Consider the following 17,073-nt stretch of genomic DNA (forward strand, 5'->3'; position numbering starts at 1 on the left):
TACGATATTTAAATATAACAATATTGAAAAATATAAATTATTACATATTATTTAGAAAGATAAAAAGTAATCAAACATCTTATTTGTCAAAGGTTAGGGATCAGAATTTTGTTTGATGTGTCTTTCATAACGCTCCTTGGCATGTTTGAGCCAACCTGTTACAGCTTTATTAATAGATGTTACACTTGCTCCTTTGACATTTTTTAAAACAACTCCTTTAAATGAAAAAAAACATTGTTTGTATATAATTTACACATTAAGAACAAAATTTTTTTAACAACTCACCAGATATAATTTTAAATAGCAATGTAGTTTTAAGAGGTTCTTTCTTTTTTATTTAGTGCACCCCGGCCAGTCAAAGACATTTTACATCAAAATAAATGATTGTAAAAAGTAGATCCATAATAGATTTAGTGACTAACGATACGCTAGGACCATGAAATTGTCTAAGCTTTTTGATCTATAAATAAAATTGTCAGTAAAAATAATCAAATTTATAATTTATTATAAAATTAAGCTGTAAAATATTTACCAATTTTTTTAAATATGATTTATCAGTCTTAAGAGTCATATTAACTTCATTTAATCTAGCTAAACTATCAATTGGAAATCTTTCCAAAATAACATCATCATCATCACACATGCTTTCATCGTTATTAGGCTTAAGTTGTTTGCATATTTTTTCAAGCATTTGTTGTTGTCTTGCCTGGTTTAAAATTACTTTGTTCAATTTTACATTTAGTTCAATCAGTGTAGATATTGTAAAATTTGAGTTTTTTCTATTACTGGTAACTAAAATGTATACAATTTTTAATAATACAAAATATTATTAATGGTGGAAATAAATTGTTAGGAATAAAATGTAATTATTTACTCTTTTTAGGTGTTGTAATTGGAGAGTCTATAAAAAGTTCTCTTATAACTCCAGAGTTATTGGGTTTGAATTTGAAACAGGCTTAACTTTAGACGAAGATGACATAAATAATGGAGAACTGCTCATATCCATTCCTTCTAACAAAACAGATTCAAATAGTTCATATTATAATTTATTAGAATATAAAAGTAAATCAGTATTTTCATACCCAATGGTCCTTGAGAAAACTGATAACCAGTATCTAAAAATTAATAAATTAATCAATTATCCAAAAATAATTTAATATAAACTTTTAAGTTTCTTATAATAATCATACTTTGAACACTATCATTTTGTAGTTGTCTCATTTGACGATGATTATTGCATAATTTTAATGGTAAAATTTCTATATTTGATTGTACTAAAATATTATAAAAGTATAGAAAATATTTAATGGTATTTAATTATCATTATTATTATTATTTTAAAATCAAATTTAACATATAATATTAACTTTTTATAACTGGATTTGAGGGTTCGTGATACTTAAAGTTCAAGTCATCTAGAGCATTTTGATCAATAAGAGTTGAATTTTTAGAAAGCGATTGATAAGGTGATTTATTTCCTAAACATATTTTAATTTAATACAGGTACAATGAATAAGAAACATTATTTTATGATTAATTAATGTTTAAACATCTTACCAGATTATTATTGATCTGTTTAGCTATTTGACTTTTAATTTAAGACTTTTTAATTGTCTTGCCGATATTTGGTTCTCGGGACGAATAAAAGACCTAACAAATTTAATTAAATAAAATAACTATTAAAGAGAAAAAATATTGAAATACTATAAACCAAACCATAAATAAGTCGAGTAATATTTAAAAACAGTAAGTATTAAATTATAAGTTTGTACAAGGCAATTGACTGTATATAACCTTACTATATTAACAAAATAAACTGTGCCTAATTAATAGTATTACAATTATTCTCAGGTTTCAAAATTATAAAAAACATTTTATGTATGTAAATTTTAAGAGTTAAATACAGTGAATTAGAAACTAATATAATATACAAAAACGGTTATACTATTTGTGTACGAGATTTTTACAGGTTCTACACTAAAAATATTCACATAATTATAGTATTTCATTTGACGGGTTAAATTATACTTATAACTTATAAGTGAGACCTTTTAAATAAAATAACGTCATAAAATAATTATAATTTTTTATATTTTTGTATCTAACTCAATCGAAAAATTAATTAATAAATAAAATAGTAAATGGTAAGTAAATTTTAAACAAAATATTACATAGGTATACTTACTTGATTTCGGAAGCTTCAATACCGACAATTTCATTGGAGTCGGAACTATCTGAACCAGACATAATGTAATATTGATATTATGATATTTGAAAAGTTTAAATTTGTAATAACGAAACGTATAATAGCGAACGAACAGGATACGCTACAAGTGGAAAGTCGACACTTCACATTAAACAAAAGGATCGATCACGAAGAAAATCCATAAACGAAATAATAACGTCCAGTAATATTCTAAATTATAATATGTTGTTACGTGAAAAACTGCGAAGCACCACGGAGACACGGAGTAAACATAGATGCGTTGAATTTGATCATTTTGTTTTAGGTTAGTTCTTAGTCTGATAACATTCTTATCACCAATTGGTGGTCCAACTTTGATTGTTTTTAATGCCAATTAGTTAAATGTTACCAAAATTTCTTTGAAAAAATTGTATTTATTAACTTTTAACAGTTTAAACTTTTATAACATATTTAGGTTCAAATAGTTGGTTAATTTTGTTACATTGTACATGTCTTATAATGTCTGATTATTTAAGTAATCATGCTAGGAGTCTGACGGGTGATGTAATGCGTAGATATTTAGACAAAATTGAGGTTTTAGGTCCAAGAGATCCCTTATCTTTTAATGAAGGACTCAGGTATAATCTGGACAACTAACTCGGAGATTTTACCACCAATCACTTACCCTGACATTTTCAATTATTTAGTTTTAACCAAAAGTTTTTATACTTTAGAACAGTTTAAAGCTTATAAAAGTTTGGATGCTTACAACTTTTTTGTGTCTGGTTAGGTTTTTAATGCTAAATGGCTTGTTTTAAATGATTATGTTCTAGTAGTTGCTGAGGCAAGTAAGTTTAGTAATTTAAACTCATGTTCAGTATTAACATTATTAGGTTTACATAATTAACATTTTTTTTTTTTTGACAGTATTAATTAACTACACTTATTAATTTTGCCAATTCATTTTCGAACCCGTTCATTTTATACTTCATAAATAAACCCATTACCACTCTACTCAATATTTTTCCTTTACAAGGAAAAATTTAAAATTTACCATAATAACAAAATTATAACGAATTTGATCTCGCAAAAAAAGAAATGTATATATTTACTCTGTTTAAAATTAATATTTTACTACTTGCTTTGCAACTGTATTTTTTTACATAGACTTATTACAGCTTACTGCTTAAATTACAAATTGTTCTTCTCATCCTGTGCTTATAGGTTGCTCATTCTCAAAGAATGAATGATGCAAAGCTTTTGCCTTGGCTTGTGCTGAAGAGTTGTGGAAGTGTTTGGGGTGCAAATTGCACTTGTATGGCTGGCTTAGGTGAATGTTGTTCACATGTTGGGGCACTTCTTTTTTATTTACAATTTGTGTATTTAAAGAAATCTGAGAATAGCAAGTCAGTGACAGATGTTTCAGCTTACTGGGTAATTCCATCCAATCAACATGCTGATCTCAAAAAGATAAGCGAAATTAACTTTGACTGTCCCAAATCTATGCTTCCTCATAACCCGAAGAAAAATTTCAAGTCTAAGTCTGATTTTACAAAAAAATTTTAAAACAACTTTAAATGATGCACAAGAATTTAAAAATTTTTTATCAAACCTTGAAAAAATAAATAGTAATGCTGCTATACTAAGAGTTGTAGAGCCATACAACTTAAAGATTGTTAATAATGAGTTTCCAAAAAGCCTTGCAAATCTTTATAAAGATGAATATTCTATATTACACTTGGAAGAATTAGTATGTGTAGGTTCTAAACTGAACTTTTCATTAACTTTAGAAGACTGTTCTTCAATAGAAATGTCTACAAAAATGCAGGCTAAAACTCATAATTGGTTTTTAGACAGGACTGGTCGTATAACTGCATCTAGGGTAAAGGACGTCTGTTCAGTAAAATCATCCTATTCAAATAAATCTCTCATAAAATCAATATGTTATCCATTAAAAAACACATTTAAAAGTATAGCTACTGAATGGGGGATTAATCATGAAGAAGAAGCAAAAGCTTCATACATGGAAAAAAATAAAAATCACCATATAAATTTCTCTATGAATAATTCAGGTTTAGTTATAAATCCAAATTTGCCATATCTTGGAGCCAGCCCTGACGGTATGATAAATTGTGATTGCTGTGGAAAAGGTGTGTTAGAAATTAAGTGTCCACATACCCTAAGTGAAGGTGGTGAAACAAGAAGTATGTCTTATTTAGTTAATGGTCATCTAAGTAAAAACCATCAATACTACTATCAGCTTCAAACTCAAATATTATTATGTGGCACTCAGTATGGTGATTTTGTAGTTTGGTCACCAAATGAATGCTATATAGAACGTATCAACATTGACCCTGATATACATGATGAAATATTAAATAAATGTAAATGTTTTTTTTATGAATCCATTCTTCCAGAATTATTAGGAAGATATTTTTCTAACTCTGAAATAAAACCTACAGAAACATATGATGAGACTCTTACATATAAAAACTGTGTCTGTAAAAAAAATACAGGAGGTAAAATGTTAATGTGTACAAAAGAAGGGTGTCCAAAAATCTTTGGTACCATTATAGCTGTTTAGGAATAAAACGTAAGTCTTCAACAAAAACTTGGAAATGTGCATTGTGTCAGTAAATATTATTATTATTATACCATTTTTTTTTTTGTAAGTTGTTCGGGCCGGGAGCGTAAAGCTGTAATACGCGCGCACCGGACACCAACTACTTCGTAGCGCACGCACACACCGACCGACCTGTGTAATGTGTATAAGTTGTTATAATAGCGACTCAAAGGAAGTGGACGGGGTCGCCGAGCAAGACCAGAGAGTGCTAGTGTGTGCGGTGATGGTGTGTGTAGGTGTGTATGATTGTGGGTGTGTGTACTTAATACTAAAGAAAAAGAGTAACTAATAATATAATAAAATGGTAAACAAAATGTGGTAACTAGCGTTGCTGTATTAGGATAATAATTGATATATATGTAAAAAATTCACAGCAACACGTAAATATAAAATAATAATTTAATAAACAAAAGGGATAATAATTACGGCCCTTCTGGCCCAACACGTAAAATATAATTAATTTAAAGCTTGCCGGTTTGGCGCAACCAATATAATAATAAAAATATTGTGACAAAATATAATATAATAGGTAATAAATAGATAAATAAAACTCACAGCTTTGTCGGAGCACTGCTGGCCAGCCGCTACCTAAAAAAACCCTATATAATAATTGCACACACACACACGAAATAATTTGAAATAATACACAAATAAAAAATAAATAAACAGTAAGGTGATTAGCACCTATATAACAATAAAAATAATATAAATGTGATGATTAGCGCCAATAAAAATATAATATAAACAAAATCAGTGGCGATTAGCGCTCACACCAAAAATGAATATAATAATAAGAAATTAGTGACGATTTGCGCCTCACAGAGTATAACAATAAAAACTAGTGACGATCTGCGCCACTATATATAACATAATATAATAATAAATAAAAGGTGACGATTAGCACACACTATATAATATGATATAATAATAAAAAGGGTTGACGATTAGCGTCCAAGCAAAATATAATATAAATGTGGCGATTCGCGCCCATGACTTTAACACAATTAAAAAAACCAACACGGCGATAAAAACGCGTTTATGCGTAAACGCTTAGAGAGACTGACCTAATATAAAAACGTATGCCTTTGGCTATGGTAATAATATAATATAATTGATAATAATTGGACGACGATAACCGATAACTCGTCGGCAGGTAACTTACATAATAATTCACGGCGACAATATAATAAACGAAGATGACATGTAAGTATAATAATTACGGAACATAGATAAACAAACAAAAATAACGGACGGCGGACACGGATGATAAAGAGGTGTTACATAACATTATTTACAATTCACAAGACACAATAATTAAACAAAATAAACTTAAAATAACGGCTGGTGCGCGCGAGTGTTTGTGTGTGTGTGTGTGTGTCGATCGGTGACAGCTATCGAAACTGGAACGCGCGTATAATATACCTACACTCTATTCAGTTTAAGTTGACCCACTCGTCAGACGAAAACTGGTCATAGTTGCGCATATCTCGCAGCGCTAGTGTCCGATGTCGCCTTACCACCTGTTGACTATGACACTATACACCGTGTGTTATATTAACACAACGTTTTTGCGTTACTCCGCGTGTACACGTATATTCCTGAATGCCCTACTGATTCACTTAAACATTTTATTGCAACCTTATTTTTTTTGTTAATTTTTATTTTATTCCAAAATTTATTAATAACAATGGATAATAGTGACAACATAGAAACTGCAGGCCCGTCAGTCGAATTATTTCCATCACCAATAAGAAAAAATAAACGAGGAAAAGTGAGTATTTTGCAACATATATTAAGGTTTTACATGTTAAGTCCAATTTTTTTTCTTTTATTTAATTTGTATAACTTATACAACATGTTTTCAAATTATTTCCTGAACTATTGGTACTAATGTACTAAACGCACATATTAAAAAAATAAAAATATTTTTATTTTAGATAGTAAGTTCTGCCGAACGTTTAAGAATTATAAACATGTATAAGGCAAATTTGGAGAAAGATCCTAACATGTCCATGAGAAGTATGAGACAGACAATTTCAAAATGTATGGGAATTGGCGAGTCAACTGTGCACAGGACAATCAATGAATACAAGGAGACAAATACAGTTACCTCTCCGAAACGCAAAAGGGTAAGAGAAAATGTTTTCCATTTATACGATGACTTTTCGAGAAATGCAGTCCGTAGACATGTCCATAGTATTTGGTTTCGACGTGAAATTCCGACCATCGATAAAATTCATAAAGTAGTGTCTGATGACGACAGTTTACCAGCTATATCGCGAACCAATTTATACAAACTCATAAGAGATCTAGATTTCCGTTATTGTAAGCCCAGTCGTAATAGTGCTCTAACCGAAAAAAACGAAATCGTTGTATGGCGTAGACGATATTTACGGACAATACGAGAATACCGAGAACAGGGTCGTCACATTTATTATTTAGACGAGACATGGGTAAATGCTGGCGAATGCCCAAATAAGGTATGGGTCGATTCAACAATACAATCCCACCGTGATGCATTCCTTAAGGGGCTCACAACCGGTGCTCCGAATCCAAGTGGCAAAGGTAAACGCCTTATTATTCTACACATCGGTTCTGAAGATGGATTTGTTCCCGGTGGGTTGTTATGTTTTGAATCGAAAAAAAACTCACGTGATTATCATGATGAGATGAATGGTCAGACATTTTACGAATGGATGGAAAACATTTTGCCTCAACTGCGAGACAACTGTGTTGTAGTGATGGACAATGCGCCGTACCACTCGGTAAAGAAAGAGAAATCACCGACATCGTCTACTAGGAAGGCCGATATAATAAAATGGTTAGAAGATAAAGGTGAGGCTGTTGATAATACCATGGTTATCCCTGAATTATTGAACATTGTCAAGAGAATCAAGCCACTTCATAATAAGTATGTGATAGACGAACTCGCCAAAGCTAGTAATAAAACAATATTAAGGCTTCCTCCTTACCATTGCGAGCTCAATCCCATTGAACTCGCATGGTCATCCGTCAAGAATCACGTAAAAATGAATAACACTACTTTTAAATTACCAGATGTTAAGAATTTATTAATAGAGGGTATAGAAAGAGTAGATCAAGTAATGTGGAAAAACTTTATAGAGCATACGAAAAAAGAAGAAAAGAAATTTTGGGATGTAGATAATATTGTAGACGAAGTGTTGGCAGCGGAGGTATCAAATTTAAGATTGACAATTACAGGAGACACATCATCGTCAGATTCTGAGTCTGAGTCTGACTAAAATCATATAATTTGTAAATATGACGATGTTTTAATATTGTATATAAAATGTATGTAAATATGACGATGTTTTAATATTGTATATAAAATGTATGTAAATATGACGATGTTTTAATATTGTATATAAAATGTATGTAAATATGACGATGTTTTAATATTGAAAAAAATGTATGTAAATATGACGGTGTTTTAAAATTGAAAAAAATGTGAATATATAGAATGATACTGTAGATATTATGAAAAACAAATGTATAAAAGATAAAAGCATGACATTCTTTTTAATACTCTGTATACACGGCGGCAGCTGTCGTATGCGCGACGGCGGCGGTTGTCGACGCCGGTCTCCGATAGTTAACGACGATCGGCGACCAATCACGGATCACCATTCACCGACCAGAGGGGTCCGACTGTTTCGGCGGCTCAGTATGCATGCGCGAGAGTGGGTCAACTTAAACTGAATAGAGTGTATGCTTATGCGGCGCCAACATAAGTATAAGTCACATTATTTTATGATAACTAATTATTTAAATATAAAAAAAGTAAGTTCTGATTTTTTTTATTTATAATATGTCTAAGTATAAAATTACACAATACATTTTAATATTACTGTTATGCCTTTATTTTTTAAGTTAAAGGTACCACTGAATTGCACATATTTGTTAAAATACAACAAACAGTTACAATAGAATCCAAAAGACATGTTCCATCATCTTGGTATTTCAGGGTAGTAATTTGAACAGGACCATTGAGAATTTTAAATTTAGAACGAGTTAAACCAATTACTCGTTCTACATGTACACGTACAGAAGCAATTTTTCGGGTTTCCTCTATAGTAAAAGGATGTAATTAAGGTAGACCCTTTGTAAATCCAGGAGTTTTCAAAGTTGCACAGTGAAATCCAACACTTTCACTTATTGTAAATCCTCAATCAGCTAACACAACATCACCTGGAAGTAATTTATTCAACAAGTTACTATTTTCAGTTATATATTTATCACTGGTCCGTCCACCCCAACCTTCAGATATGAAAGAAATACTACCTTGAGGTGTTATTGCAATTAAATACTTAACCGCGTTTTTATTTTTATATGAAGACCAAGTCTGTGCCCTAGCTTTTAAGTTAGATGGTTTCTCTATAGTAATTTCAAAACAGTCTAAAATTACAGCAACAGAATTCCCAAACACATTGAAAAATGATTGGGGCATAGTACTTCTTAAAGCTTCCCTATCTGGCCAATAGATTAGTCTTTTAAACATATTGTGCTCTAATAGTATGATGACATACGGAATATCATGGATGCAGTTGCACATGTAATATTGAACCTAAAACCCAGGTCTTTAAAAGGCAAATTTAATCTTAATTTCATTAAACATAATAATAATATTTGAAACTCAGTTAATCTCTGATTTGATGCAGTTAGCCCTGGTTTAATTGACTCTAAAATTAATTTAAAAACATCCATTGTTAACCAAGCATAATAAGTAAACATTGTGGGCCTATCTAAAAAAGAGTTCTCTGAAAAATAAAAAAAATTTACATCCCTTTGTAATTGGTCACACTTATCTTTCAAAAGTTCCAATTCCGAAATATCATCCATTGTGAGTTCAGTATTGCATGAAATTCCTGTTTCAGCATTAATAACTTCATCTTTTTCATTTTCAATATGCTGATCATTGAGGTTGTTATTCGGTGATTCTTCGAATAATTTTGTTGGCTTTAATAATGTTCTTTTTTCAGCCCGTTTATACCTCTGTAGATTTGGAGTTGTAGCTTTACCTAGTGAAAAATAATTTTTATAAGTAAAATATTTATGGTTAATAGTTGTTAAAATGATATAGGTACCACACAAAAGTATTTTTAAAGAACATTTGCTAAAATAAGAATAATTTATACATTTGTTATTTTATTTTCATATATAAAATAGAATATTGAATTTAAATATGTACCTAAATATTTTATTTTTAATTTAAATCGGAATGTTAGCAATGTTAGGCACATAATAGAAGGTTTTAATAAAAATCATTTCATAATTCATATCAATTATAAATTAACTATAATTGTATAATGTATATAACTCAGTGCTTTAAAGCTTACTAATACTTTGGGTTGCCTTCTAATTCTAAAATTGTTTTAATAACTAATGTCCATACCATTTTGGTGCTAGGGACATTGAAAAATATGTATCATTATTGGTCATAATAAATATAAAATAACCTACCACTGTTTTTTATGTATCCCATTTTTAAGGTAGGAGTCCAATCAGGGTTTTTTATGTCACCGGAATGAGCTGGTTTACCTACTCAACATAATAAATTTATTTATTGTTATTACATATTGTTATTATATTTTTCATAAATAAATATCACAAACCCATTTTAAAATGTAGCGAACAAATTCTCATGTGATCCAGTTGTGTATCTGTTACATCAGACCGATGTAGTGCATTAAACCACGACTTGCGTTGAGCCAACAAAAGTGCATTTATATCGGATGCAACATTTTTCCTGACTTTGGGAAAACGATAAAAAGAAAGATTTTTATTGGTTGTCTTGTTAGAGCACTCAAACACTGCACATAACGTAGGCATTTTTAAAATTTGAATACATTCAACGGTAAAATGTAAATTGACCTGGGTAATCCTGTAGGTAAACGTCGAATTCTGGACCACCAAGTAATGATAAGGCCTAATTGATAAGAATACATTAAACTAATCAATAGCCAATAAGCCAAATCACTGAAAAAGTGTGAAATCAGCAAGCTCCCCGCCATCCCCTTGCCTGTACGTTTCTAGACATTATATTGAGTCCGTGGCCACGGATCAATCAGTTATCTCAATAATACTATTATATAATACATGGTTATAGATATATATAATATAATATCACGTCTGTGTACAATACTTTATATTACGACGTAAAACTATATAAATTATATAATATAATGTATATAGCATAATTAAATGTATGATCATAACTTATTCCATCCCTATGTAAAATAACCAATGTATAATGTTTTCCATGATTTATTTTAATTATTTTATTGTTATGTACACTGTATAGTGTGCCAAGCCTATAGACCAGGGGTGGCCAGCGAGAAGAGACTCGCGAGCCGCCAAATGTATTAATAAATACGGAAGAGCCAAAATAAATGTAAAAAAAAAAAATAAAAAAGATCATATTATTATAAATTATAAATTAATATAAATTCATATTACAAAAAAATTGTTTATAAAAATGTTAGGTACGATAAGATGCGAGCCGCAAAAGTATATGTGGCGAGCCGCATGCGGCTCGCGAGACGCGATTTGACCACCCCTGCTATAGACTATATAGTAAGAATATACACACATTTATATTATATGAACTAGGCATACTCAACCTTTTTCAACTTATTGGCCACATTCAAAATTTATATTAATACCGCAAGCTGTATAGGTATATAAGTATATATACTTCATATTTTTTTTAGATTCTGAACAAAGTGATGAATGTATTGATTTTACAATGATGTGTGTTTTTTTTTTTTGTGTGTGTGTACAGCATAACTAGTCGAAATAATGCTTCAATTTCAAACAATGGGGGTGGTTTCCGATGTAAAAGTGAATATCCTTGGTGCATTATAGAGGTAAAAAGTTAACATTTTCCAACAGTTTTCAAAAAAATCGAGAAAAACAAAAAAAAAATGACGGAAAAACGGCAATTTTTACGTAAAACCAGTTTTCGACCAAATCGATTTTTTTTATGGTTGTAATTCAAAAACTAATCACTGAAAATCCTTGAAATTTTCACCAAATGTTAATGTCAGTGGTATCTGTATATAGTTAAATTTTCAAAAAATTTTGACTTTTTTTGAGTTATTTATAGACCACTGAAATTTTCGATTTTTTTGAGAAATTTTTTTTAAAGTGTCGATAAAAAATTTTTGGATGACCAAAAAGTTTTGAAAATTTAATACAAGGTTCCTTATGAGTTGTTTTTATTGTAGTTAAAAAAAATTAAAAATCGTTAGTCACAATTTTTTTTATAAGCGTTTTTAGTTCAAATTTTTACGAAATCTGTCGAAAACGCGAAAATTTCCAAGTAATTTTGAAGTTGAAAAATCATAAATTTTTTTTCTTTTATAACTAAGTTTTGAAAATTTGGTACAAGGTTCTCCATACATTTTCCTTCAAATATCTGTAAAAAAAACTCTATATTATTATCAAAATACTTGAAAATTTTATACAAAGTTCCTCATATGTTATTTTTATAGTGATTAAAAAATTATAAGAATACATAGGCACAATTTTTTTTTATTAGCATTTAAAGTTCAAATTTTGACGAAAATTCGTCAAAATTATGAATATTTGCGAAATATTTATGAAAGTTGAAAATTCAAAATATTCTATAATGACTACGAGTTTAATGAAAAATGGTATGGCTCTATGCCATCTTGCTAAAAGCTCTGTATTCTAAATAACATATGTAACAAATAATTAAATAAGAAAATTATTATTTATAAATAAGGTTAAGATATTTTGTTTTTTTTTTTACTTTGGGTGCTTTAAATAAACTTTTATTTTTTAATCCAATTGATTTTTGTTGTTTGACATCTTAAGCATAACCAGTATTACACCCTGGTACAAAACAGCACTTAACCATTTTTAATGTTTAGGTAAAAAAAAAATAAAAATACAAATTACTCTGGTATTATGTATAATTATACTCTGGTATTATGTATAATTATTGTATTTAAATAATCAAACAAATACAAAATGTAACGATAATACACTATTCTGTAATTAACGCATAACACAACTATAGTACTCCCACCGCGACTGATGGTGTAACAAGTCGCTACTACACCGCCGAGCGGCCGGCACATCATCACGCGATGCCACGAGAGCGCGCTGACAACATGGGCATATTGAAACTTCGATGTGGCCAGCATATTTCACAAGAAATATGCAATACAAAACAAAAATAATAGTATCGGCATTAATTGTACAAGTCAAAGGGTTTATTGGATGTGCCAGCGGCACGCATAATACTCATAGAACAGTATAATAGTCCGAAAACTACGGAGCGCAAATCGATGTTTTGCACCGGGAAGACCCACCGTGAGGTACATAAATATACGTGATTGACGGCAGTTCGAGTACCAATTTCCCTCCCGATCGAAACATAATATTGTGGTAGAGACGGTATAGAGGAATACCATATATTTGTATTAACGCCCTGTACCCACTGTCTCTTACCACATATTATTATTATCGATCCGATCGTGTGCCGTACTATCACCAAAGTAGCAGCCGAAGACGACACCGAAACCACAGCACAACCAGAGCCGAAGAGCCACCAGCCGAAGATATTGAGACGTCACCAGCATCCAGGACCTAGTAAGTCTTACCCATTTCACTGTCCCTATCCTATTGCCCGGACTACGCACACCGTAGTAATACCGACGCATCTCCCTATACCCTATCCCAGAGATGGCGAACCTATGACACGCGTGTCACAGAGTGACATGCGCATTCTATTTTAGTGACACACGTAATTGTTTAAAAGTTTGTCATCAAAAACTACTGGTCGTAGGACGTAGACTAAAATATATTGAGATTACAAAAATGAAATATTAAGTTTATGGTATTATACTTATACGCGTTGAATTGAATATCTCACTGATTAACAACTATTAATTTTATTACTTTTCGATAAGAAAAGGTAAGGTACCTATATATTTATACAACGGATATGACATGTAAAACTGGCCCATGGCTAGCGTTAGTCATTACTCATTTGTCGAGTCGAATGTGTTTCATGTGTTAAATTTTATCGTTGTCTTTGATTTGACTGAATGCATCGTTTTGGCAGTTTTCATTATTGGTGAGTGTTATTTTTATAGTAATTTAAAGGTTATATTTTTTAATAAAATATTAAATTTTTCTACATAAATTCTACATATTAATGATGCCAAAAAGTAAAAGTGGGAGATCATTTCACGAACAATGGACCGTAGATTATGGGGTAGTTCAAAAATATAATAAAGCGTTATGTTGTTTATGTAATGAAATAGTAGTTAGTCGCAGTTTTAATGTAAAAAGACATTTTGAAACAATTCATAAGGATATATTTTCTCTATCAACTGAAGAAAAGTTGGGATTAATTTCGCAAAAATTGAAACGTTTTAAAAATCAATCAAATAATTTCAAAGCTGCGTTTAAAACCAAATAATAATTTAACAGCTGCTAGTTTTTCTGTATCCCACTGTATTGCACAACATGGTAAACCAGTTTCTGATGGAGAATACATAAAAGAAGTTTTTTTAACGACATCAAATACTTTATTTCAAGATTTTGCGAATAAAAATGAAATAATAAAACGTATTCAAGATTTACCTATTAGTAGAAATACTGTTAAAGAACGAATTTTATGTATGAGTGGTGATATATCAAATCAGCTTCAAACTGATTTAGCGTCAGCAGACTTTTTTTCGATTTGTCTTGATGAAAGTATAGATGTAACTTCTCAGGCTCGTTTAGCAGTTTTTGTTCGATTTATTAGTGCTAATATTATGAAAGAAGAATTAATAAAATTAATAACAATTTCTACTAAAACAACTGGTCGTGATATTATGGATGAAGTACATAAAGAATTTATTAATTTAAAAATCAATATTCAAAACATTGTTTCAATAACTACTGACGGGGCTCCAAATATGGTTGGTAAACACAATGGATTTATTAAACTTTTTTCCAATGAAATTTCGCATCCTATCATCAACTTTCACTGTATTATACATCAAGAAGCGTTGTGTGCAAAAGATAGTATGAAATCGCTTCAAAAAGTAATGGAAACTGTTACAAAAATTGTAAATTTCATAACATCTCGAGCTCTTAACAACCGACAGTTTTCCAAATTATTAGAAGAGGTCGAGTCACAATACTCTGGCCTTCTTATGTATAATAATGTTCGATGGTTGAGTCACGGACAAGTTCTTCATCGATTTGTTGAATTACTGGAAGAAGTACGTTTATTTGTGTCGGATAAGTCTCAAGATTATCCAGAGCTTAATGATTTAAATTGGTTGAATGATCTGATGTTCTTCACAGATTTTGCTGCAATTTATAATGATTTAAATAAAAAACTCCAAGGCCGAGGTCAAACAGTTTTAACTATGTTTGATAATATTAAAATTTTTGAAAAAAAAATTGAAGTTTTTTGCAAAGATCTACAAAATGAAAACTTGAAATATTTTCCTTATTTGAAAAAGCAATTAATAAATTCAAAACATTTTAAAGATAATCAGCTTGATATGAAATTAATAATGACAAAATATGTAAAAATATTAAAAAATGCATACGAATTATTTTCAAGCAGATTTTCCCAATTTCGTCATCTAGATTCAACTTTAGAATTTTTAATAAATCCACATAATATTAAATTTGACGTACTTGAACATAGTTTTTTTGAGTGGTTAAGTATTGAAAATTTAGAAATGGAGTTAATAGAATTTCAGGGAAGTAATATTTGGAGAAATAAATTTATTAATTTGAACAATGAGCTGGAAAATAATCATAGTGAAATTGGTATGAATGTTAAATCGGAAAATTTGATTCTTAATGAGTGGAAAAGTCTTCCAAATTCATTTGCATCTATGAAAAAATTAGCTCTTTCTATATTGACAATGTTTGGATCTACTTATGCGTGTGAGCAGCTTTTTTCTTCAATGAATTTTCTTAAGTCAACTGTAAGGAATCGTCTTGGAACAGATTTAAGTGAAGCATGTGTTCAATTAAAATCAACCAGTTACAGTCCAAGGATTGATTCATTAGCCAATAAAATGCAGCAACAAATTTCTCATTAAAAATGCATGTATATTAAAATTTTATATTTTAACATTTCAATATTTTTATTTTTTATAAATCAAATTTTTTTACATACTTTCGTTTTACTTATACTTTTGGTATCTATTTCTAATATATTTAAATTATTTGATAATGTAATATTTGACTTGTTTTTTATCATTCAAACCATGGATGTATTTTTAAGTTTTAAAAAGAGTTATTAAACTAGTTGACACGCAGGTAAAACAAAATCCAATCAAAATTTTTATTTGACACGCTGGTACAAAAAGGTTCGCCATCCCTGCCCTATCCTATTGCCCGGAATACGCACACCGTAGTAATACCGACGCATCTCCCTCTGACTATCCTACTGTACGGACTACGCTCGCCGTGGTAATACCGTTATAGCCCGCTGTTCTTATTATATTGTATAAACTACGTAATACTATTGTCTGTACTCACATTGTATTTAATATATTAATATATTTGTTTATGTATTTATCTGTATTATTTGTAAAATATCATAATCTGTAAATTGTATTAAATAAAATAAAAAGTTAACGTATTTGACAATATATAAAAATTCAAGAGTTGAGTCATTTCGTTACAAAAATAATAATACAAATTATTTGAAACCTTATCATTGTATACATTGTCTATTTATAAATTTAATATTTTGATGAATTCAATAATAAATAATCATATGGAAATCATCTATGTCCAAGTGTTTAATAGCTAATTATAATAATATATTTGTTTTTTATTATTGAACCAATTTTAACCAATATCCCCTAATTCTGTATATATGTTTTAGATCTGATCTAAATCATAAATTAATAAATTATTTGCAAGGAATAATAAATCATGTTTAATTCGAAAAACATACATAATTCCTATTATATATAGTATAATAATACTACATGTCTACATGCTATAATTGTAAAATGTAGCCCTCTAATCGAACGACGCGCTCCTGGTGGCAGAATAACCGTGCAACTTTTGTCGGGCCACTTTATAAACGGGCGGCTCATAGGACTTAGGTCTCCTTATCTCTAATCTTCATGGTTTGAACATTATAATCTATACAGTGGTACCAATATGTAATTTAAAATTTTTGAAAATAATGTTATATTATTATACATTTATAGTTTATACATTATAGGTAGGTACGTGATAT

The 17,073-nt window shown here is 29.9% G+C and overlaps 2 protein-coding genes and 1 long non-coding RNA gene across 3 annotated transcripts; 2 read left to right on the forward strand and 1 right to left on the reverse strand.

Moving 5' to 3' along the window:
* Positions 1–565: 565 nt before the first annotated feature.
* Positions 566–1,155, reverse strand: LOC126554804 (uncharacterized). The gene is made up of 3 exons (XR_007606733.1): positions 1,083–1,155; positions 875–1,011; positions 566–792 (listed from the first exon to the last, which is right to left on the reverse strand). It is a non-coding gene; the product is annotated as an uncharacterized LOC126554804 (long non-coding RNA).
* A 5,340-nt stretch (positions 1,156–6,495) lies between these two features.
* On the forward strand, positions 6,496–8,071 carry LOC126554796 (uncharacterized). Its single transcript, XM_050209823.1, has 3 exons — positions 6,496–6,579; positions 6,746–7,831; positions 7,874–8,071. The coding sequence occupies exons 1-3, from the start codon at positions 6,496–6,498 to the stop codon at positions 8,069–8,071; spliced, it is 1,368 nt and encodes a 455-aa protein (XP_050065780.1).
* A 5,986-nt stretch (positions 8,072–14,057) lies between these two features.
* On the forward strand, positions 14,058–15,916 carry LOC126554797 (general transcription factor II-I repeat domain-containing protein 2A-like). The gene is made up of 3 exons (XM_050209824.1): positions 14,058–14,076; positions 14,295–15,321; positions 15,430–15,916. Exons 1-3 carry the CDS (start codon positions 14,058–14,060, stop codon positions 15,914–15,916), a joined length of 1,533 nt encoding a protein of 510 aa, XP_050065781.1.
* Positions 15,917–17,073: the final 1,157 nt, after the last annotated feature.

Source organism: Aphis gossypii, unplaced genomic scaffold, assembly GCF_020184175.1.
Source record: "Aphis gossypii isolate Hap1 unplaced genomic scaffold, ASM2018417v2 Contig00604, whole genome shotgun sequence".
Lineage (NCBI taxonomy): Eukaryota > Metazoa > Arthropoda > Insecta > Hemiptera > Aphididae > Aphis > Aphis gossypii.